At 35.8% G+C, this 22,997-nt stretch overlaps 1 protein-coding gene across 1 annotated transcript in view; it reads right to left on the bottom strand.

The window, feature by feature from the left end:
* Positions 1-22,997, bottom strand: part of LOC140143497 (chordin-like) — a 44,052-nt gene that overhangs the window by 6,226 nt on the left and 14,829 nt on the right. Inside the window, exons 3-13 of the mRNA XM_072165328.1 lie at positions 15,500-15,635; positions 10,959-11,054; positions 9,856-9,967; positions 8,118-8,205; positions 5,507-5,648; positions 4,962-5,108; positions 3,243-3,328; positions 1,454-1,595; positions 985-1,211; positions 414-570; positions 1-17 (exon numbers count right to left, since the gene is read on the bottom strand). The exon at positions 1-17 is cut by the window's left edge and continues 228 nt beyond it. Coding sequence (XP_072021429.1) covers positions 1-17; positions 414-570; positions 985-1,211; positions 1,454-1,595; positions 3,243-3,328; positions 4,962-5,108; positions 5,507-5,648; positions 8,118-8,205; positions 9,856-9,967; positions 10,959-11,054; positions 15,500-15,635 — 1,350 coding nt within the window. The remainder of the gene's footprint in view (positions 18-413; positions 571-984; positions 1,212-1,453; positions 1,596-3,242; positions 3,329-4,961; positions 5,109-5,506; positions 5,649-8,117; positions 8,206-9,855; positions 9,968-10,958; positions 11,055-15,499; positions 15,636-22,997) is intronic.

The following is a 22,997-nucleotide window of genomic DNA, read 5'->3' as shown; positions in this document are numbered from 1 at the left end:
AAGTTGTAAAGGTAGACCTAGAAGAATAAAATACATTTTAAGAACGGGATTAAAACACCTAGTTTCTGTGTATGTTAACGCGTAATTCATGTCATAATCTTAAGATATAATTGTGTTCGTTTCGTCTCTGAGAAATATCCGTTGCAATGTTTCACTCAGATAGAATGAAAGTTTTCCATTGCAATGTTGATTTTTTTTTCATATACGATTTTTTTTAGTAACAATTGTTGTTTTTCTTTATTGTTCTCTGACTTAAAAATTATAGAAAAAAAAGGTTCAATTGTTCTGTAAAAACGTTGAAAATGGGCCCTTTTTTGGAAGGAAAATTCACGAAAGGTTCTTTTCTACACCTCCCCCCCCCCCCCCCCTAAATCCTGGTTACGGACCTGGTAATCCATTTCTTATTGTCTTACCTTTAGTTTCTGAAACAAATGGTTTGTACGGTAGTTGTGTAATGCGACCCCTCAACTCGCTGATGCCGTAAGCTTCAGTAGCAATATTGATGTACAGGTCGCCATGTAAAAGCATATCAACTTCTCGGGCCTTCGGTTTGTCGTATACGCCGATCGCCTGCAACATAAAGCAATATTAAACAAATTAAAAGAAAACTTTGGGTGAAGTTGCTCTTAAAACTAGAAAAGAATGACCATTATACTGTAATTGATAAACCTATAATTTTGTAACAATAATTTGCTTGATGTTAATTTAACAATTGCAACATTCTAAAGAACAAGCATAATGTTGCCATTTTAAAGATTAGGGCCTAAGTGGGGCTAGTCGGACTTTTTCCAATATGATTTTATTACAACCATTTGCCCATAACCCACGAAGTAACATCCATTTATTTTATAGAATTAAAACCCATATATGAATTACATTGTAATCTATAAGCGTTGATTTCTTGAGTATGGAAAGCCAATCCGATCAAAAAAACCCTTATTTTTTTGATCGGTTTGGCTTTCCATACTTGAGCCTTTCTCTTACCTCGCCATTTTGGTACTCTCCAAAAATATCAGCCACGATCTTCCTGTCATCGATGTCCTTCGGTGCTCGTTCGATGGTTATACCGATAACGTCTGTCCGTGTACCCGTAATACGGATCTGGTACTTGATCGAACCGTCATCGTCGATAGAAAGGACCGCTGAACCACTAGCCCCAGTCGCTTTCGGCCTACCTAAGGCTTGGCTGCCCGACAACACGGCATGCAATACTGAAAAAGAAAATTATAAAAAAGTTTCTCATTAAAAAATATGAATAACTAAATAATTAGAGGGTGGTTGTGATGGTTTACAAAACGGCATGAGATGCAAATTAAGGTAACTAGGTTTTGCCGAATATTAACACGATTAATCTCTTCTATACTTAGTCAGTTTGCAAGTTAAAGCTTAAACTCCCATATCCGGAAGAGCTGTAGTATTTCTAATAATGTAATAATGTTGCACCCATTCTTACCATTACAGGTTCGAAGCGGCGTGACAGGTCCACTCATGAAGGTCGTTTCACTGACACCAACTCTGACAGACAGTTGTCCTCTGGCGATCAATTTCTGTACTTTCTTAGGTAGTTTGCTCCAAACTTCCACCAAATCAAATTCCTTTATGGGAAAAACATAAAAATACAAATCGAACGTCACATTGTGCACATAATTTTTAGCATTCCAAGTACTTGTCAATGTAAAATTATGAAACATGAACTTCATCCATGGCGTTGTCTTTTTAAAGACATTTCTTGTTATCATTCTTTTTTTTCTCGTCTTCATAACCGTGTTTCCTGCTAAACGTTGTGTGACAAAATCTAAGTAATAGCCCACACCTGTTACATGGTTAACAAAATTATTCATATCTGAGGAATTCCAAGAACCGCCAAAATGTATTTCATGGATATTACTTTATTTCAACATTTTTGATGACATGAAGAGGTTGAATATGACATTTTTTGAAAACATTTAAAGTTGCCCTTCAACATGTTCAACAAGTGATGCTATTAGCAACGCTAAATTAGAAGTTCCTAGCTTTCCTGTTTAAAACAGCATGCTGACACTAACAAAAGATCTGATGAAGCACTTTCATTAGATATACTAATTGTACTAACTATAATATTCAATCTATTGTTTTCATCACGTCCTTATTTGTCCTTCCGTTAAAGATTTAACACCTTGAGTGTAATAAGCTGTGATTCATCATAAAATCAAATGCATTTGACAAATTTTATCCACAGTTTACCTTACAAAATCCATACATATGTTAGTATTTGTAAGTTTTTTTTGTTTCCCCAGCATCTGATCACGTAAGCTGCAATAAGTTGCACTTGTGGTTAAGGGTACTGTCATCACAAAATGATGACATTATCATTGAATTAGAAATTAAATTTCTTTGCCAATTTTTGGTTGAAACGTTAAGTAATTATAATTTGAAAATATGTTTATATCAAAATAAATCAAGGAATTATGGTGATGGCGCCAGATGGTGACAAAGAGGACATTTGATATTGACAATGTATTTGTCACGAAGTTATTGTTCATTTTACACTGCTGCAAATTAAAAATATTACAAGAAGGAAAAATTGCCTCAAAAATCAATATTCAGGGTTATTTTGTGGTAAAAAAAAATTAAGCAGTTGTGGTCAAAATTCGCCCAAACATTTGAGTTGAAGAGTTTGTTGTGTGAAGTTTAAAAGGTTTCAAAATTCCTAAAAATTGAAATAAAAGTATATTTCGCACATTTTGTTTTTCATATTTCGGGAAAGTTTTGCCGCTTTGTCTTTGGCTTTTAACTAGCCGCTTATGTATGCATTCTTTCAAAACATCATAATACTACCTAATTGTTGTTTGATTGTAGAATTTCCATTATCATTATGTCCTTGTCTCTTTACTGAACATACAGGCATTCCGTCGACCCGCTAGTAGCTGTTTTTTCCGCGGGAAAAACCGCGAACAAACATTAACGCCCCAAAAGGCGTGACAGTATACATGCTAAATACATGACACATTATTGCGAATTCCCGCCTTTACCCATCAGGGACAAAAATTGTAGACAAAAGTTTACGCTTGTGAAATTTACAGAATCATTGCGCCAGATTTGCTACCCACACACGTGAAACCACGAGACTACGCGAGAGGTTAGCAAACTTTCACAAAGTAGACAAAATCAATTCTCTACCGCAGACAGATATCTTCGCAGTGATTGGTGAAGATCAAGAAAAGAGACTGTGGGAGAGGTTATATAGTAAACTTTTGACGTACCTCGGGGCTGATAGATCGTCGGCTTTCTTGTATCACATCGTTACGCTTCAAGAGTTGTATGGTTAAGGCTATGTCTCCAGACCTTTCTGCAAAATAAACAAAATAAACACCTTCAAGTTAGCAAAAAATGGGATATAAGGCTAAGTCACCACGTTTTTGTGGACACGCCTTGTCTTACCTATATTTCATTTTTTCTAGGTCTTTTGACAAATAGGGTGAAAGAGATTTACCAATAACCGCAAGCTGGTAGTTTATACCCTCTGCATCTAACCATATTTTCTGATCTAACATAATCTAACCATAAAAGGCATTATAGTCTGCAAAACGTGCCCAGAACTTAGGGAAGATAGTTTGTTTTGAAGTCTTATAATTATCCTTCATTTCAAAATTAAAGGAATTGAGCTTATTAGCTGTGAAATAATGGACATTTAGACTTATTTTACTATCGATAAGACTACCCCACTCGCTTCCTATCCTTAACTTTTATGAATCGTGCTTTAAGGGTAGACAGAATAATTCTCCAACCAATAGGAGCCGTGTCTTTTTTGGCGCCAGTATCTAATATTAATATGGTCGTCTGCCATTGCAGTCTGTAATTCTAGGCGCGAAAGGATATATACGAAATTGCCGTGAAATTGGCAGAACATCAACCCAAGAGGCAGTTGAATTCTGTTCTGAAGAAAGCTACCCGATACACAAATTTGAATCCATTCAGCATTGCTTTGTTCAGGGACTCTAGTGTTATCGCGATTAGTTGTTCGTCTTCAGGATCTGACACTTTCGAGGAGCATTTCAAAGTACAGTAGTAGTGGTGCTCTCCAAATCTAATTTGTTCAAACATTACCATTGGGTGATTTATATCTCGATCGATCGTTTCCCAGTTTTAGGGAGTCCTATAAACCCACCCGCACGCCCTTTTCCTGAATGTTCAGAAGGAAAAACTGCTACTCAACTTAAATATGAAATAACATTTTCTTTGACCTCAGAAAAAAACCCTATCATACTAAGTATTCCATCCTTCCGTCCTCATCATGTCCTTAACGTTTAAAGGATAAGACTAGCTCGGAGCACTAAAGTGCTGAATCAGATTTTAACCTTTCCAATTCACATATCAGTCTCGTCTTCAGACAATAAAACATGTAGATATTACGTCATTTTCGATATGACTAGTATTGTCGAATTCACCGTCAAATCCCCAGGCAGTGAAATAATAACGTCCATCATCACTTCGGTCTTCACTATAATTTGATTAGCTCTGTTCGTGACTTTGCTAAGCTGAGGTGTTTGAAAAGTCCTTTAAGATTATAACATCTTTGTTTTAGTCACAGAATTTGCTGTTTCATTTGTCATGTTTTGTTGAACTGTTGAAGAAAAAGCTATATAAAAGTGCGCAAATTTGGCCGTAATGTGACCTGGATTGGGGGGTTTGCATTCTTTCGTCTCCCTGACTTGCTTGCCAAGTTGCTTGCTGCAGTACTTGGTTTCTTCTTTCACTGTGTCCATTCTTGGTTTCCTTGTGTTCTTTCCTTCCTTCCTGGATTCGCTTCCATATTTTGCTTCCTTAGGCTTACTTTCTCTCTTTCTAAAAGTTCCTTTAGCTTAAGTATAGAGTGCTTACTAGCTTATGTTCTTTTAAACTTAGTCCCTTGCTTCGTTTCTATAGCGATAACTGGTGGTTAATACTAGAAGTCACAGGTTTAGGGCGGGGTTTTGGCTTACCTGTGTTTTCAATGATACCGTCTAAAATCAGCGCGATGTTTAAAGTGCGCCCTCCTTTATCAATGGACAACATCATCAGTCCTCCTGTGCCCAAAATATCACTCTTCCGGGGGCGCCTGTCTGCTATCATCATGGAGCTAAAACTCTCTGAAAATGAAATAATTAAGTAAAATAAAATAATTAATGATTTAGTACACATGAAATGATGCAGTTACAACAACCAGATAAATATTTTTCACTTTTCATAATGTAGCAAATGAGCAAATGTTGCAAATCCTTGATTTTCAGAAAATTGTTATTTTTTGGTATGCAAAAATGCCTACTGATTGACATGTGAATACTAAATTAACTTACTCCAATATCAAACTCATATGCTGAATCAATGTGGAATGCTACGTTTGTAAGTCTTCATAGAATCCCGTTGTCAACAAATAGGCATTACTGCACACAATCTTTTAACATTTTTATAGTTTACATTATCATGATTATGGACGATTGCGCGTCAATACGAGAACGGATTTTTAGAAGGCAAGTGTCATTTTTACCTGCAGCTAATGCTCTATGAAACAAGATCCTTCCTCGAACTTCACCCTCTGGATGTGGTGATGTGATGAGGGTCACAAAAAGTTGTTTACTCTGGATATCTCGCTGATAGACTCGTGGAACATTGATCCATTCTCCACATACCTGGTAGTGGTAGGGAAAATACAGACAATACTATTAATCAGTATATATAATTATTTACCAGTAATGTATTTTTAGGGAATATAAACTATTAATTGGGGTAATTGGTCATGAATACATGTATATCGATAGATTGCGCTCATTTGATGGTGTTTTCATGTTGCTGTACTTTGCTTTTCAGATCCAAAATAATTAAACTGCAATGATCTGGTCCAATACTAAAGTTTGATAGACGTTGACAAAAATAAGTGTGCTTAGGGGCATGTAGGGCCTAAATTAGAAGCAATTTATTATTTTCTTGAAACGATATTATAAACATCCATTGTGTGCATGATTTGTCCAAAGAAGTACCCGCTCCGACAAAAATGATTAATTAACAAAATCCTGCATTATGGAACTTGTTGACCAAGCCAAGTATTTCAAAAATAGCTCCAAGTGTGTCTTAAAATCGCGATAATTATGTCTAAATCGGAATCAGTGCGAGGTATTGGCAAGTATTTTGCTTCCATACACGTATTTTATGCTCAAATGTATGGCTAAAAGTCGCTTAAAATATGTATGGCTAAATCGCTAACATTTTTAAAAATTCAAAAATTTCAAAAATGTAAATATTCATGACCATATTTGGAATCAGCATGAAAAATGCATTAAAATGAGTACAAACAAGCCTAGTATTGGTTCAGTACTTCTGAAGATAGCTCTTGATATTTTGAATAAATATGAACTTTTTACGTTGAAGCGCATAGAGAGCACGCAGAGCATGACCCACTGTTAAGTGTCACTTATCTCTAGGAAATCAGGCATAAGAGGATGTTGTTTGTGGACGTCCAAATTATTTCCTCCTAATTTTGATCCCTGTCTGTTCGTGTCAACTTTAGTGGCTAACAAATTGGGGTTGACACACTCTAAGCCTTAGTCTTAACGCTTAAGATATCCTTGGCATCAACATATTAGTGAAAACCTCGGTTAGATATTATCATTATGTATAGAAATTTTAAACTTGACCTAGGTTTTTGGAGAGGTTAATTGACTCCTTGTAATTTATCTGTACGATGCTAGGGTCCTTGTAGTCTTGTGTCTTTTTCGTTCGGATAATCGTGATAATAACCTGAACCATGCATCACATTTTTGGATGCGTCTCTATTATCATATTTTAGTGTAGATTGGGATTATTTATGGTAAGTTGAGGCATTTTGATTGGCATGCATTAAATATATGAGTTGCAAATGTCATTATTATAGACATAATTCATTTGTTTAAAACTTGTGAAGTTTATTCTGGGGATGTAATGCTCCTTTGGTTTCGGCACAGTTTGCATGAAAGAAATAACAGCAAACAAACAAAACAACAACAACAACAGTAAATTGAAGCAATATATGTGGCGTATAGTGTACATACGGGAACTTCCTGGTAAAAATGAAGTAAAACATAATCATGATAAAACTAAGTAGAACATGATTGGGTATTTTATGACTATGATTGACTTCACAACATGACATGCAAAATTCATCTAATACTAGGTTTATATGCCAGGTTTAATATAAACCTCGAAACTTCATCATAAATATATACGATATAAATTGTGTGTTACGACCCTTTGACATAGAATGAGAATAGAATATTTAAAGTGCAAACAATACATCTTTTTGCCTTAGTACAGGCGTACGTATAGCAGGGGACATCCTTAGGTTCCCTTAACATGCTTTTAACCTCTTTCCGCATTAATGCTCGCTCCCCGGGCTCGCTCTATTGGGAAAATAATTTGGACATCAACATCTTCAATAAAAAAAATATTGAATATTCTCAACCATATTGAAGATCTTCATGATGAAAGCATTCAAATGAGTACAAACACGCCTAGTATTGGTTCACGGGTTTTCACACAAAAAATGGTACTAGTATTTTGTGTGTACGAATGCTTCAGTATAGTGACTCTTCATTATAGTGTTGCCCTATAGGCTATCCGTATGTGAAATATTAGCCAACCCCCTCTAATGGTAGTGTGTTGATGGACAAAGTCTGCCACGTCAGAAAAATGCCCCCGATTACAAATTTCCGACATGAGCATGAGTTAGGCTAAAATGTACAGTAGCATTACAGTGGAACATTACATGAGGGACCCGGATAAGGGAATATCAACATAAATCCCCTTATAATATGATGTGTTGATTTGATTATCATAGTTTCAAGTTTGTTTGAAAATTGAGATTTATTAGTCCAATTTTTGGTTGTAGCAATGAGCGCGAAGCGCGAAAGTGCAGGCATATATGCGGTTTTCTGAATATTATAACATCTATGATCAACAGTTTTAGCTAGTTTTATAACAAACGAAGGCAAGTTCGTGTATTTAGGTTTCCTCAGTATTACGTTCAATAAATATTAGTCAGGACGAAATATTTTGAAATACATGAAAAATAGGCAGTCAGAATTTGGTGAGTATGTTGTATGTAACCATGGTTACAGAAATATTACCTGAGTTTTGGAGCTGGATGTCACTTCGTAGTTGTACAATGTGTTGTTGAGGGCATCGGTGAAAATGACATTGCTAGGTTTGTCGAGTCTGTAGAAAAAATGAAACAAAAGAAAATGTGTCAAATAATATATTTGAAATGAATTAAGAAAGAAATCTTTTAATATAAGATGTCGGACATATGGATCGCGGCCTTATCTATTTGTGAAACAAGTTGAACTTATCACCCGGGTCATCACCTCATCAACACGCTGAGGATAGATTTGTAAAATGCTTTTTTTTCTAAAAATAAGGTGCGAAATATTTATACTTTAGTCGTTAAGACAGGCCGAACAAAATTAAGAAGAGTGTTGTTTTATCTTGGACGTCAGTGTCAGTTTATACGGAAAGACGAACCGGACACGAGCCGGACATCTATAATCTTATAAGGCAGGTTTGATGTCGCTTCTGCATCAACACATTACTATGATATTAAAAGCCTATGCCAGTTAAAAATGGTGTGATGTTTTAGTGAGGTGTTGAGAAACATAATTTATGGTAATATTGGTATAGTTACGGTTGGACGTCAGTCGACAGAGCAAGTTACGGAAAGACGTATCGGACGCGAGCCGGACATATATAATCTTATAAGGCATGTTGTGATCCCGGGTTGTGATGTCACTGCATCAACACATTACCATGATCATTATCATACCATGTTTTAACAAATTCAAAAGTGAGACGTTTTAGTGAGGTGTTGAGAAACAGAATTAAAGAGAATATTAGTATATTTGGACGTCAATACTCGGTTACGGAAAGACGAACCGGACACGAGACGTTTACAGTCACCGGACACTGGTTGTATCTTGTTGAGACAAGGTAAAGGTAATGACAAGATCAACACAAGTAGAAATCTGCCTGGTCCGCACGCTGAGTGCCATCGTGTCATCAACCGTCTCGCGATAGCGAGATTACGAAGGAAATCTAGTGCAATTTATGCTGACAGACACATGGCGATAAAACTAGTCTACTCGCCCAGGGCCTGCAATTTGCCATCTATAATTCCCCAAAGAAAATCAGGTGTATGCCTCCCCTTCTCAGGCCTTCTGTCACTTTCCCCCTTAAGTCCCGATTCTTGAAGCGAAGCAAGACCGTAACCCTTGTAAGCTATTTTGTTAAACCGGTTTAACACCCCCGGGAGATGGAAGCTTTATTTTAAAGCGCCAACTCTGAAAACAAATTAATGATAGTTTTAACAATGTTAATGTGCATTGTGCTATTGAGACCAGATAAAACACACAGGAATGGCCTATTTAAACTTTGTAAGATTTTCAATACACAATTGAATACTAAACTTTTGCCCTTTATAATTGAAAATCGTCATCATCATTGTCTGAAGCCAATGGGAATTTAAATAAGCTTAATACTAAACTTAAAAGATTTGAAATTGAATCAGAGGATATGGTTCTTTAGTGCTACTTTGGAAATTTGTTTTTCCACAACTTTTACTCGAGAATTTGTTTTTCCATAACTTGACTCTAGATATTTAAAAAAGTACTTTTCAAGTCAAGTGTTACATGTTTTTATAATACAATCATCAAAACTATAATAAAGCCCAGATATATTTTTTTTTAAACTCCCTTAAAAGGGAGGGGAACGTATCAAACTATATGGCTCCTTTGAGAGGTTAACTGACTTAACTCTATAAGAAGAGGGGCAAGTTGAATATCATAGCTGTGCATGAGCATGCGCATTACGTACCTTTTGAAATTGATGGTGAAGTATAGATTGTTGTCCAACAAAGTGAATGTAGCTCGTGCCACGGCTCTGGTTTGCACCGACATCAAAGTCCCAGTTAGAAGAGACACATAAACTATAAGATAGTAAGAGAGAGAAAAATGCCCATACATTTTCGTTAATATGATAAAGCTTTTAACAGGTAAACATTTTATTATTCTCTACATATGTCTTGCCCTAGTCATCAAGCTACCATCCAATATTTAAGTCCACATTACCCCTGTGGAAGATTTTGGAAATATCTTCCATATAGGGGGAGTATGAATTTCAAATGGAATGAACACATTTGAATTCAATAAACCCTCTGAGAAAGATTCAAACTGAGTGAGGGTGAGTTTCAAATGAAGTTGCCTAATGTTTCATTCCATTTGAAATTCATACTCCCCCTGTATTTATCATACATTTTGTATCCCTTCTTCTCTCTCCGCTCCTGTCCATATTATGGCATGTTGGCATTATTACCAAGCGCCTCCCCCCCGACCCTCCCGCTCCTGCCATTCAGTGCAACCCACCCCTCTGATAAAGCACACCAGCATTACATATTAATCCTTAATGTATAATAACAATTTTATCATCATAATGACGGTACGACAAGTTCATCGGATATGAATAATCAAAAGTCACATTGGTAAAAAGAAATATTCAAATCTTTTCACGGGAAATTTAACATTAGTATTTAATCCCAACTATCATCATGAACATCATCATCATCATTTTTTCTATCTTTCAAAAGAGGCTATGCCAAGCTTAAGCATTTGGTGAATCCTGCTGTACTCTTTCTATGTCTCATGTGTCATGTGTGTGCGCGCTATACCTAACCCCTCTCTGAGTTTTAGACCCGTTTTTAGATTTTACACCCCTTTCTGGGTTTAGACCCCTTTCTGATTTTACAGACTCCTTTCTGTGTATAGACCACTTCCTGAGTTTTAGAACCTTTTTCGGATTTTACACCCTAGACAGACCCCTTGATGCGTTTTAAACCACTTTTTGACCCATGCAGCCGCCCATACCTAACGCTTTATTAATATCCTACAAGAACACCTAAAACAACTGAACAATAAACCTACCTTCTCCTCTCGGATCTTCTTCCGGGGCTTCATCTGTGTCACCGTACACTTCAGGGCGGTATTTTTCTTCTGGGATATACTTCACTACCCCCGACTCTGTAAACAATGATAATAATAAACATAAAGATAATGTCATTTACATTGACATAAAAAAATCAGTTAACGATTTGGACATAATTATATTTATATGGCAATTGTAGCAACATGAACAACTGATGAACATGGTAAAAGTTTTAATTTAGACCTAATACTTGTTGAGATGGATTAGCAACCACTCCATTCCAATTTTCCTTTTATGATCACTGCATGGACAAACATAAGATTTCCTAAAGTTTCATGTATTTTGAGAAGTGATTATTGCCTCTTCTGAAACTTGTATGGTTCATATCTTTTGTTCAACAAAGATATTTCGCCTTTACTTCACGAATACTTCACATAAAATTATCTGGATCAATTTAGTACAACAAGAACAGTGCTAAGTGCCGCTTATAATAATATTTCGTTAGTTTCAATGTTGTTTAACGCTGTTTGAGGTATAGATGAAATCAATGTAAGGCCTATTTTTCAATACGTTAATGACTACATTGGGCACTGTTAGATTTGAGAAGCCGCCGCACTGTGCCGCACACGTGTCCAAAGCTTAAGGTGTTTGTCGAAAGGTGTAATAGGGAATGTCAAAAGACCAGTAAATTCTGGCTTAATTAAGTTCAACATAAGTTCATGGCTTTCACATTTATTGGCCAATTTGAAAAAGACATTTTGCAGCGTCGATTTCTGTATGTCAATTTTTATGTTTTTGGCGACTGATCAGTGTTTTATGGTTTTAGTGTTGATACGTTTGGCACGCTCAATTTGTGGTTTTCCAAGAGTAAGGATGGCTTTCATATACAAGTATAGTAACGTCAATTTTTTAATGTATTATTTACATGAGCAAACATTTAACCGCTATTTCAAGATTTCTTGGCTTTTCACCGTCATAGAGACTAATAAAAATTCCCTTTAAAAGGGAAAGCCAGCCTCAATGTAGAAGAGGTCTTGTAATTAGTTTTGGTCAATGTGAAAGGCATTTTAGGATCACGCTTACATCTACATGACAGTCCACCAAACCATCAACGATGAGAACATGCACACTGAAACAGCAGAAAACATTAATTCCTAATCTCATGTCAACTCTTTTAATTCATTACATGTACTCCAAATTGTTCTGGTCTGTTTGTTTTTTGTTGTTGTTGTTGTTGTTGTTGTCGTTGGGTTTTTTGTCTTTTCAGCTTTTTACCCACGATATCTCAATTTCCAATTTTGTAATACCAGAACTTACGAACGCAATATCTTCGCTTAGGAATGTCCGATTTCACTGCTTTCGATATATACACTGCCGGTTTGAGTTAACTTACATGTACATTTTATTTTAAAATAACTTAATTAATTCGCAATGTATAGTTTAAGCCTACTATATTATAATAGATAGTGGCCAGCACATTTATAAAGGACTGGTTACTCACTACAATCTTCACTCTTAAACTGTGTTTTTCTGAATGTGCTGATCATGTTGATTGCTAGTCGGAAACTCCTGCGAAGCTATGGACATGGCATCTTACATACTCCATTCTATAACAGTCTGCCTAGTGCCTTGTGTGTTTTCTCTTCAATCATTTTGTTGAATGTAATTTTATGAATCAAATAGTTATGTGTCATTTTATTTATAATAAAGAAGTTATTAAATTAATAAAGTAAGACAATTTATTTATCTATAAGTGCATGTCAAATGGGGTACATTGTTCAATACTATATGCATAAATTATGCCCATATTATAGCTAGGCCCTAAAAACTTTATTTTGCATCGGATTTTTCCGTTGAAAAGACAAAACTGATGTTTATGATAGCAACCATTTCATCAATAACATTTTGAGTCATTTTTATCCATAAAACGACACAGGATATGATAGATAACTACTTTCACATCAATATGGTCCATATGATCACAGATTGTTGAGAATCTGTGATATGATCCGGGGATATGATGAAGATTTTGATTCTATAGATCTGTTATCAACATGATATCACGCTGTTCAGTGGTCAAGGAGTAACGACCCCGGTCAAGGACACTGATATGACATCATAGGTGATGTCAGATTTTCTTCTGCTGACCATATGATGCTATATATATTAACTATTATTGTTACATTTAGGCCTTTAAACTTTTAAAGTCATAATTAATTAGTTCAAACATAACTTTGGTAATACTCACTCGTTTTCGTTCGTTGAAACGGCAAAACATACTTACTTTTCCTAACAAATCGAATTAAAATATTTTAAAAAAATTTAACCACAAAAAGTAAAAAAAAAATCATTCCAATACCACTAAAATATAATCTCTTGAGTAAACTGACCCCAAACCTGAAACAGGTACCAGCCCCGAATGGGCTGGCGAAAAGTCACTGGCATAACTCACTGACATGACTGTACACAACACTGAACCAGCATTTGAAGCCAACCACACCAGCAGGCTAATAATAACGCACTGAGGGTGGCTTTCCGATGCTCTTACACGGAATTATTCTATATTCACGCCTAATTTGTCGCTGATTTACTGAATCAAAACAAATTTGGACACGCTAAATATACTTTTGCAAAACAGCATTCCAAAGGCGGGATATTTTGGTGTCCACAGATATATATCTTACCAATGTTCCATGGTAAAGGGAAGAGTAAACTGTCTAAGTCACGCAGATTGTGTCTGAGACCTGGCGACTATTTAGTGTTGGATGGCAAACTTTTTAAATGCCAAATTGGCTTTTTGATCCACAAATGAGTGATTTATTTTTTGATAAATAGTCTTTGGTTTTTGTAGAACTTTATAACTATAGGGCCCTACTTCATAAATAATTTGAGTATCGGACGCACTATCTGAAGGTCTAGGGTTCGAATCACCGCACAGGCAAGTATGGCCAGAGGCACAGTCAGAGGTTTGTGTCTGGGTTATCTGATATGCTTGTTACGCGTACATTGCAATTTCATGTTAAAATGCGCTAATGTGTCATGCGTAGTTCTTATCAGTCTCCCCTGTTTGATTAAGAATTGCATTATGCTGTTAATGTTAAATATTTGAGTGTTTCTATGTTCCAGTGTACAATACTTATTGTTTATAGGCAGTGCATTTATGTACCACTGTTTATACCCTTAAACTTTACCAAATCTTCATGACAAAAGACAGCTATACATACGACATTTTTGCACTCGCTGCAATTTTGTATAGTTTTACATCAAGTCGTCAGTCATCAACTGATGAAAGTAAGCCAAACAACACATCAGTTTGCGACAACTTTGAAGATAATGTTGTTCGTATGAAACCTTGAATGTCTTCCTTTACATGAAAGGTGTAAATTAAAATGTTTTTTGAAACTAGTCTTTCACCATTTCACACTCACTATGCATGTTCGATCACTCCTTTTTCAATTAGTGTTTCCGAAGTTTCATAATTTTAAGTTTTCCTTAAAGTCAAGGTCGTGAAACCGCTACTTAATTACGGCGCTTCATAATTTTTGTGAACTATAAACCGTTCGTATCGTCTCTAGATTCAGTGTCATATTAAATGCCAATAACAGACCGTATCGCGAAACTCACATATAGTGAAGTGCTTTACGCGATTCGCGGAGCGCGGGTAGCGACTAAGGCAAAAACTTCATTTCGGACGCCAACCGCGGTTTATAGTTTATTGCGATTCGGCAGTATGCGGTGGATGCAACGATAAACGAATGCATGCACACTTTAAAGGCAATGTAAACACTTTTTGATCCATTCCAGACAAGGTTGTTCTGCATGACATTTTGCATGCCTAATTCAAAATTTTGATGGACTTGTTGAAGTTTTGAATAGCTTGACTGACAAAATAATATTGTAACCAAAACCAATACACTCATATGACACGGCAGAAATTTGACAAATACCATTTTTTTCGAACGTCAATTTGCGTAGTAGGTCTACTTAGCGCGGGTCTGACAGGACAATATATCCGACACGGAAGTTGTTGAACTTCATATATAGGCCAAGGTTCACAATATGGAAGCGTTCTGAACTTGAAGAAGGAACATTTCAGAGGCTTCAGGTTGTTAATGGATGTTTGAACGTGAGGCTTTAGCCTGTTATGGATATTTGTTGAATGTTATTCTGTATGTAGGGCCTATAGAAAAAACGAAATTAGGTGGCGATATGCCTAATATGCTATTGGCATGTGGTGATTGAGCTAACTCCTGAAAGCATGAAAACAGGAATTCGTGCACTTGAACTGCCATGTAGGGACTTTCTGTATCAAACACTAGGATCCACAACATGCTCATCTATCAGGGCACAGTTATTTAACCCCAATGCATTTGCACATTCATTGAACATGTTGGATGACCTTTGCAAATTCTAGTACAAAAACTCATACTCTGCAACTTGAGGTCAAATTGTGCACTAATTCGTTTAATTGAGGTTAATGAACTAGGCTATTGGGATGAGGCCATTGTGGTCCACAGTGAGTTGAATATATAACTCTTACCTCGGACAGGACATGTCTTGCAGCAGTTGCCATCCAGCAGGACAGGTTCTTCGTCATTAGGACAAACAGCTTCTTGACACTGGCCCTTCACATTACGACAACGTACTCTACCTACACGTCTTCCATCTTCTACGCCCTAAATGAATAAAAAAAGAAAACACATTGAATGATTTTGAAGGTAACTGGTTGGGATATCAAACTTGTAAAATGTTATGATTCAGAGTGGTTCAATTAAAACGCAGATATCAGTACAAAAAGTACTTTTCAACAATTTTGAGAGTGTTTTAATCGTGACCCTCTAAGTCTAACCCTCTAAAAAAAGGTTATACGTGTAAAAGGTTCCGAAAGTATTCTACTGGGAGAACCCTCGCACATAAACCCTCACACAAATTCAAGAAATCCTTTAGAGAACCGTTACATATTCTGCAGCTTCTTTAGAGAACAACAACAAGTTCTTCAGGATGACCAAAGACCGTGCCTTTTAATGTTCTTTTTTCTCCTATAGAGGAAAAATGAACCCGTTGGAACTTTTTTTTTTTGGTAAGCGAAAATGATCATCTTCTGGTATAGCCTGGTTGCTAAAGGAGTACGCTGGACGATTTATGAAACTTGAATCCGAATGAAGCATCATTAACTCTTTATCATAAGAAACCAAAGAAACCAGATGTACTAAACTGAGTTGATAAACTTGCCGGAGAAAGAACTCCGACGTATATCATGAAATGTAGAGCACTCTTTTGACCTCTAATGATTTGAATAAAATAAACAGTTTGAATTTCATTTTTAGCATTTCATGCTGCTCTGAAGTGCACATAAACTCTATGACATCCACGTTACACAAAACATTTCGAATTTCTTAGTAATATTTCAAAATGAAACATAAGTCATGGATAATATATTTAGTCCTGTACATCAACTGTATCAAGTTTATGTATAGAAATAATTTTCATTAAGATATTTGAAATTAAGTACAATCCCACAGAGTTAGCAGCCGTGGTATTTAAGTGGAGTCATTTATATGAGGAACAACGTGTATGCATTTCACTTCACTGTGCGTACCCAGCCAGACGCCAACTCTTAAGACGCTGATTCCAAAAAGGAAACAAGAGAACCCCAGAAGAACATGAATGAAATTAACTGGATGAACTTTCTCTACAACAGACATGTGCACGTAATGAGAAATTAATGTCATTCAAACACGTTTCAGAATTTGGTTTGGGTAAATAACAGCATGATAAAATGATTAACATGATTAAATGTCACAACTTTTATCAATATTTTTTCATCTTACGATATGAATTTGAATGTAGTTAGATTGAGGGTATTTAATTTTTAATAATATCATACATGGTGTTACTAACAAATGGACACCGAGCCTACTATTAGATGGCATAACGCATTCACTCTTCTAATTGTCAGTTGATTTATGTATCCACGCACCACACCGCTAAATTATCATGATATTAATGCAGCAAAGGCTATGGTTGATATGTATTGTATTCGGACACGCAATTCAACTGCAGCCCATCGCAGTGATTCCGTTGTGCCTCCATAATGTCACTTCAGTGTCCGAAATTGAGTAAGAACTGATAAAAACAAATCATTCGGAACACATAAGATATACACCCTATAAATCCAAGTTCAACGTCATAATTCATATCAAATCCAATAATATTTACTTAACATAACTTATTCATCATGTTTCCTTCATCATTTCATCGGGGACTAGTTGCAGAAATACAAGAAAGTTTGATCTAACTCTAAAACATCCGCTCACTTTGGTAATGACTTTCAGTTTAATAATTATTTTCTTCAAAGAAAGCTAAAGAAAGAGGTACTAGTAGTCTATGCCTTTCCATGATGGCATATTCTATAATGATTAATCGCTCAAGTTCAACAGTTGGTGGATATACTTTTTAACCCAAATATGTGCAGACTACATGCATAAAGTTTCTCAAAATTTTACAAAAAGAAAAGAAAGATTATCCCAGTATTTGAAAAACAAAATGCTGTACAAACACGCGCAATCGATAACTATTACAGTATCGTTACAACTCATATTTTGCGCCAAAAAAATGACAATTTTAGTGACTTTAGGGAAAACCGCGAACCCGCCTACCAAACCGCAAATGTTGGAATGTTTTTACAGAGAACAAGGTAAGAACAAACATTGTCAAATTTTCTTCCGGGCTTTTCTGTCTTCAGTTCTGAGCCAGGCATTCTATCACCAAGCCAGTTAAGCACTTATAAATCCGTAGGGGCCAAGAAATGTCAAAATTACCAACTTCCATCCAACTTTTGGGTGCTCTTTTCAACACGTTCACAAGTGGCGTTTGGGGAGGGAGGGGGACCGACACCGTCCTATAGTAAAGTGGAAATGAGCTTGGACGCCTTTAACTCTTTTATATGTTAGTCTCTGTCGCATGTTTTCCTTAAATGAACTTGACCCGGGAAGTGAATTGTTTCCGATTTTTATCTAAAAATTCTTCTTTCTTAATTAACTCGTCGTCACTCTTTACTTGTATCAGAATCCACAACATGCTCATCTATCAGGGCACAGTTCTTTAACCCTAATACATTTTGTACATTCATTGAAGGACCCTTGAAAATTTGAGTATAAAAACTCATACTCTGCAACTTAAGGTTAAATTTCGCTCTATGATTGTTTAATTGAGGTTATTGGACTATGCCATTTGGATGAGGCTAATGTAGTCCATAGTGAATGATACCCAAAGAGAACTGCAGACGGATTCTTTTCACATCGGCGCAAATTTAACAGTCACGAAATGATGAAATGTGTTTTTTAAATAATGTTATATTTCTTCAGCAATCAAGGTATTAAAAGTTCAATTAGTATTGACAGCCTGATATAATTAGTCATCTTCAACAACTCATGGTTAGAAAATGTTTCCATTAATAATATTTGAAGCGATATGCCATATAGGCTTAATCATGATCTTCACACCAGAGAGAGTTCCATCACACATTTTGTAGCCCATACAGATAGTCTTGGCAAATTTGCGTAAGATTCACTTTAAGTCAGTTCGCTGTCAGATGTACTAATTTTATTACGATATTTACTACCTATTAGTATATAATATTCATTTGTTTTCACTCTTTCACATGCATGAAATGGTTTCTATTATGGGATCCAACTGCCTCGAAAGATGCTTTTTGTCGAAACTCGAAAGCATATATTCCAATGATAAAATCGGCTCCGTGGTCAGTCATTTTAGTTCATACATGGACTAAATATGATTGCTTATGACAAGTGAAGATTATCATTGATGAATAACTTTATTTTGGTGGTCCCATGGGCTTTTGTCAAGTTAATCGCACAGACAAGAGACTGGGAATCCGAAAACAAAAACACGTGATTATGATCAACAACCTCGTTCAATAACAATAAGAATAATAATTTGTTTTAAATTTTTAATTTGAATAATTATTACCAAGACGTTATTCAATCTGGAAAAACATAAAGCTTGAACTCACGGGAGAACGCGAGGGAAAAAATAGTCAAAACATCGCGATTCAACATTCACGTGTCAAAATCATTATTTTATCAATGGCCGAAGTTTACAATAGTGAGCATGTTTTTAAAATTGCATTCAATTACTATATTTTAACACACACAAAGAAAAAACGTCAAATAAATACAGTTTTCAGTATAGTAGAAATAAATAAACCGGAATCATTAGATTATACGGAAACATCTTCTGACATGACAGTTGGACTTACGCACAGTCCGTTCAGATTTAGTTCTGACCTACATTTTGTGAGAACTTTATACATGATATAACGCAGTCATCTGCAATGAAGTAGTTTATCTTTAACACCGCTGTTTACAATTTTCTTGAATGAAACATGATGATGATGGGAAAATTACGGAAATAGATCAGAAACATTCCCACACGTTCGTGACATTGCTGAAATTGGGGTAAAATCTTGTGTATGGAAATATTCTTCTTTTGTCGCTTCTTTTCCTTCTTCTCAGTCTCGTGTTCCTTCTTCTTCGCTTCATTCTTCGTCTTCTTCTTTTCTTCTTCTTCTTCCTCCGTCTTTTGTCGCTTCTTTTCCTTCTTCTCGTGCTCCTTCTAGCTTCTTCGTCTTATTCGCCTCATTCTTCGTCTTCTTCTTTTCTTCTTCCTCCTCCTCTTCCTCTTCTTGATTCTTCTTTTGTCCCTTCTTTTCCTTCTACTTCTCCTGTTCCTTCTTCTGCTCTTTCTCTTCTTCTCCTCTTCCTCTTCTTCTCCTCCGAAGTATGTGGAAAATTACTAATGTGGTTGTTTTATAACTTTAAAAAAAACCTTACATGCCTGGCATTAAAACGGACTCCACGCGCATATATATTTTTTTAAATATTTAAGATCTGACTCAGTGTATAGGTATGAAGGATTAAATTCGCGACAAATTGAAGGTCTCTATTTAAAATCAATGGGACATTTTTTCCTGATCACCTAGCAAGCAATTTGCTTTCAACACCCTTATTGAAGATGACGAACAGAAAACAAAATTCCCTCTGAATCATGATCCGTCACTTGGTTGCGTTGCCCACACTTCCACGACCATATTAGCTGCAATTCATGAAATAAAAATAAAGTAATAACCCAAAACTTTCACCCGCCATTTATATTGATTATAGTGATGCAGTTTGGTGATATTTTTTACGTCATAATAATTCTTCTTCTTTGCTTTATATCAAAACAAACAACATACTGAAGTAAACACATGCACCGCGCTGGAGATCTTCAAAATAGACCTCTTGGTTTTGAGTCTTCATGAAAGAACTGCAGGAGATAGTTCACTATGGACCACAATGGCCTCATCCCAATTGCTTATAGTTCAGTAACCTAATTAAACAATCATAGTGCAAAATTTGACCTCAAGTTGCAGAGTATGAGTTTTTGTACCCAAATTTTCTAAGGTCATTCAATGAATGTACAAATGTATTGAGATTAAAGAACTGTGCCCTGATTGATGAGCATGTTGTGGATCCTAGTGATAGTTGATCTAAATTTATACTTGTTACAGCTATAGCCTAATACCAAATCTAAACACCATGCCATGGAATTCACCATATCACGTCCAAGCTCACATTGGGCGCCCCATTCCTTTTTTTAAAGCAATTTTTATGTGTACCAATTTCAGATCATGGCGACCTTCCCTATTTCGTCCTTGCCCCTTGGTCCACAATCTTTGTTCGATTTTAGGATTTGGTTTGAATTAGGGTTAGAATCTCGACGGTAAGGATTAAGATCGTGCATGGTTCACGGTTGAATTAACTTGAATGTTAAAGCATACATTGTTAAGCCTTAACAATTATATTTTAACATTCATTTAACATTCATTAAGCATTCATTTGACTTAAGGGTATGGTTTTAGGGTAAATTAAAAAATAAAACAGGAAAGAGGAAGAAATAACAAGGGTCAAAAAAGGATCTTGGTCATTCATTTCGGTTTCATATTTCGAAGTTTACACAAGGGATGACGACGGTGTTTAGATGGCTTTCACTTTGTTTGTTTGCTTTTACTTGTTTATCTGTTATTGTTTGTCTATTTGCCCATTTGTTTGTGTTTCTTTCTTTCTTTCTTTTCCTTTCTTTCATTTTTTCTTTAACTGTTTAACATGTGCAGAGTGTTACAAGCCAAACTTATAGAATTACTATTTCATTTTTAAACACACGGTGCAGCACATTATTCTTCAAACAATCATGTTATACCCTGTCACACAAACCCAGATGACTTAATCAAAATGTACGAATTTGATCTTGCAAAAAGGACAATTATACTCGTTCAACTTTGATACGCACGTTTACTTTTTCCGACATATCTAGAATTTCAGGAAATTTTACGAATAATAAGAATATATAAAATATAAATCTGGGGGGATTTCCGTGTTTATGTAACGTTCTATTTCCTTCATAAAAGGGGCATGTGAAATTCTCTATAATTACGCATGAATCTATCAGTAAGCTCATCTGTAAAAACATGAAATATCGAAAGACAATCGGGAAGCACGATGCCATTGATAATGACTCAGTTATTTCCGTCCAAAAACATGAATAAAGTTGTGTAAGGATATGCTGACTTTGACATTTATGATATACATGAATCAAACAATCAGCTAAATTAATCAATTGTGTCTGAAGAAGAACCTATTCATGCCATCAGTTAACTACAGAATAGGGGGTTTATGACCAGAAGGTCGTATCTGCAAATAGCTGCCTGATACAATTATAGAATGTAGATTGTCAAAATGTCTACAGGGCAGCTATTGCAGATAGGACCTTATTGTCCTTTATCCTCGATGAAGGTAAATACAATCTGAACATCAATAACGGTATTCGATAAAAATATACTATAATAGACAATGAACTCGACCTCAACTGTGACACATGATCTTCAAACTACGCGCGCTGCCTTTTTAAAGACATTTCTTGTTAAAATCTCAGTTGTCATCATGTGACACATCAAAATGTTAACAATGGTCTAATTTAATAATTCCGGTCTTAATTTAATCCTCTTCCTTCTCCAGGCCCGAAGCATTTAGAGATTCATCTCTGTTATTTTAATCCCCAGATATTTAGTATGACTTTTTTATATAAAATAATCTTGTCAACGACAATAGTTATGTAGGCCCTACCAATCTCTAGGGGCATTTATTGAGGAAAAGCCTACATGACTTGGATCCTATAACGTCACTATGTACCACAATGGCCTCATCCCAATGGCATCTTTCAATGACCTCAATTAAACAATCAGTGTGCAAATTTGACCTCAAATTGCAGAGTATGAGTTTTTGTACCCAAATTTTCAAAGGTCATTCAATGAATGTACAAATGTATTGGGGTTAAAGAACTGTGCCCTGATAGGAGAGCATGTTGTGGATCCCAGTGCAACATGTATTAAATGTAGGTCATAATAGTTATCTATTATTAAGTTACATTATTATCATTGATGATAATGTTGCTTCATGTTGTCTTGATAATATCAATATGCGCTGTCATCTTGCAAGATGTATGAATAATCATGAATGTATATCCAACTGAAATCTAACGTGATTATTCTGTTTCTCACATCCACATCTAATCCAATATTTTAGAGATCGTGCAGTTGTCCCTGTATAATATCATTCTACATATTTGCGTTATTGCAGTTGAAATCCAAAGGACAGTAACACAAATGAATCCGGTGTATATGTGGTATTTTTTAAAATTCGGTTCTAGGGTCATTAAGGGGTCACTTCCGGTATAAAACGAAATACCTTTAAAATGCTTCTTCTCCCGCAAATTACGTAGGAGAGTGACGCCACTTGCACACATGCATTATTACCCAGTGTCTATGGGGTGTACACACAGGGAGTAAGAATTTCAAACCCGTTCGCTGAGGCTTCATGTCCTCCATGATCATGATGATAGGGGGTGTATGGATTTCAACTAGAATAGCCCGTCAAAGCTGCAGATATTATGTCTAATAGGAATAGTATCCTTAAGGT

Source organism: Amphiura filiformis, unplaced genomic scaffold, assembly GCF_039555335.1.
Source record: "Amphiura filiformis unplaced genomic scaffold, Afil_fr2py scaffold_22, whole genome shotgun sequence".
In the NCBI taxonomy this organism is placed as follows: Eukaryota; Metazoa; Echinodermata; class Ophiuroidea; order Amphilepidida; family Amphiuridae; genus Amphiura; species Amphiura filiformis.
Note: the sequence above shows the minus strand (reverse complement) of the source record. Positions and strands in the feature narration are given on the sequence as shown.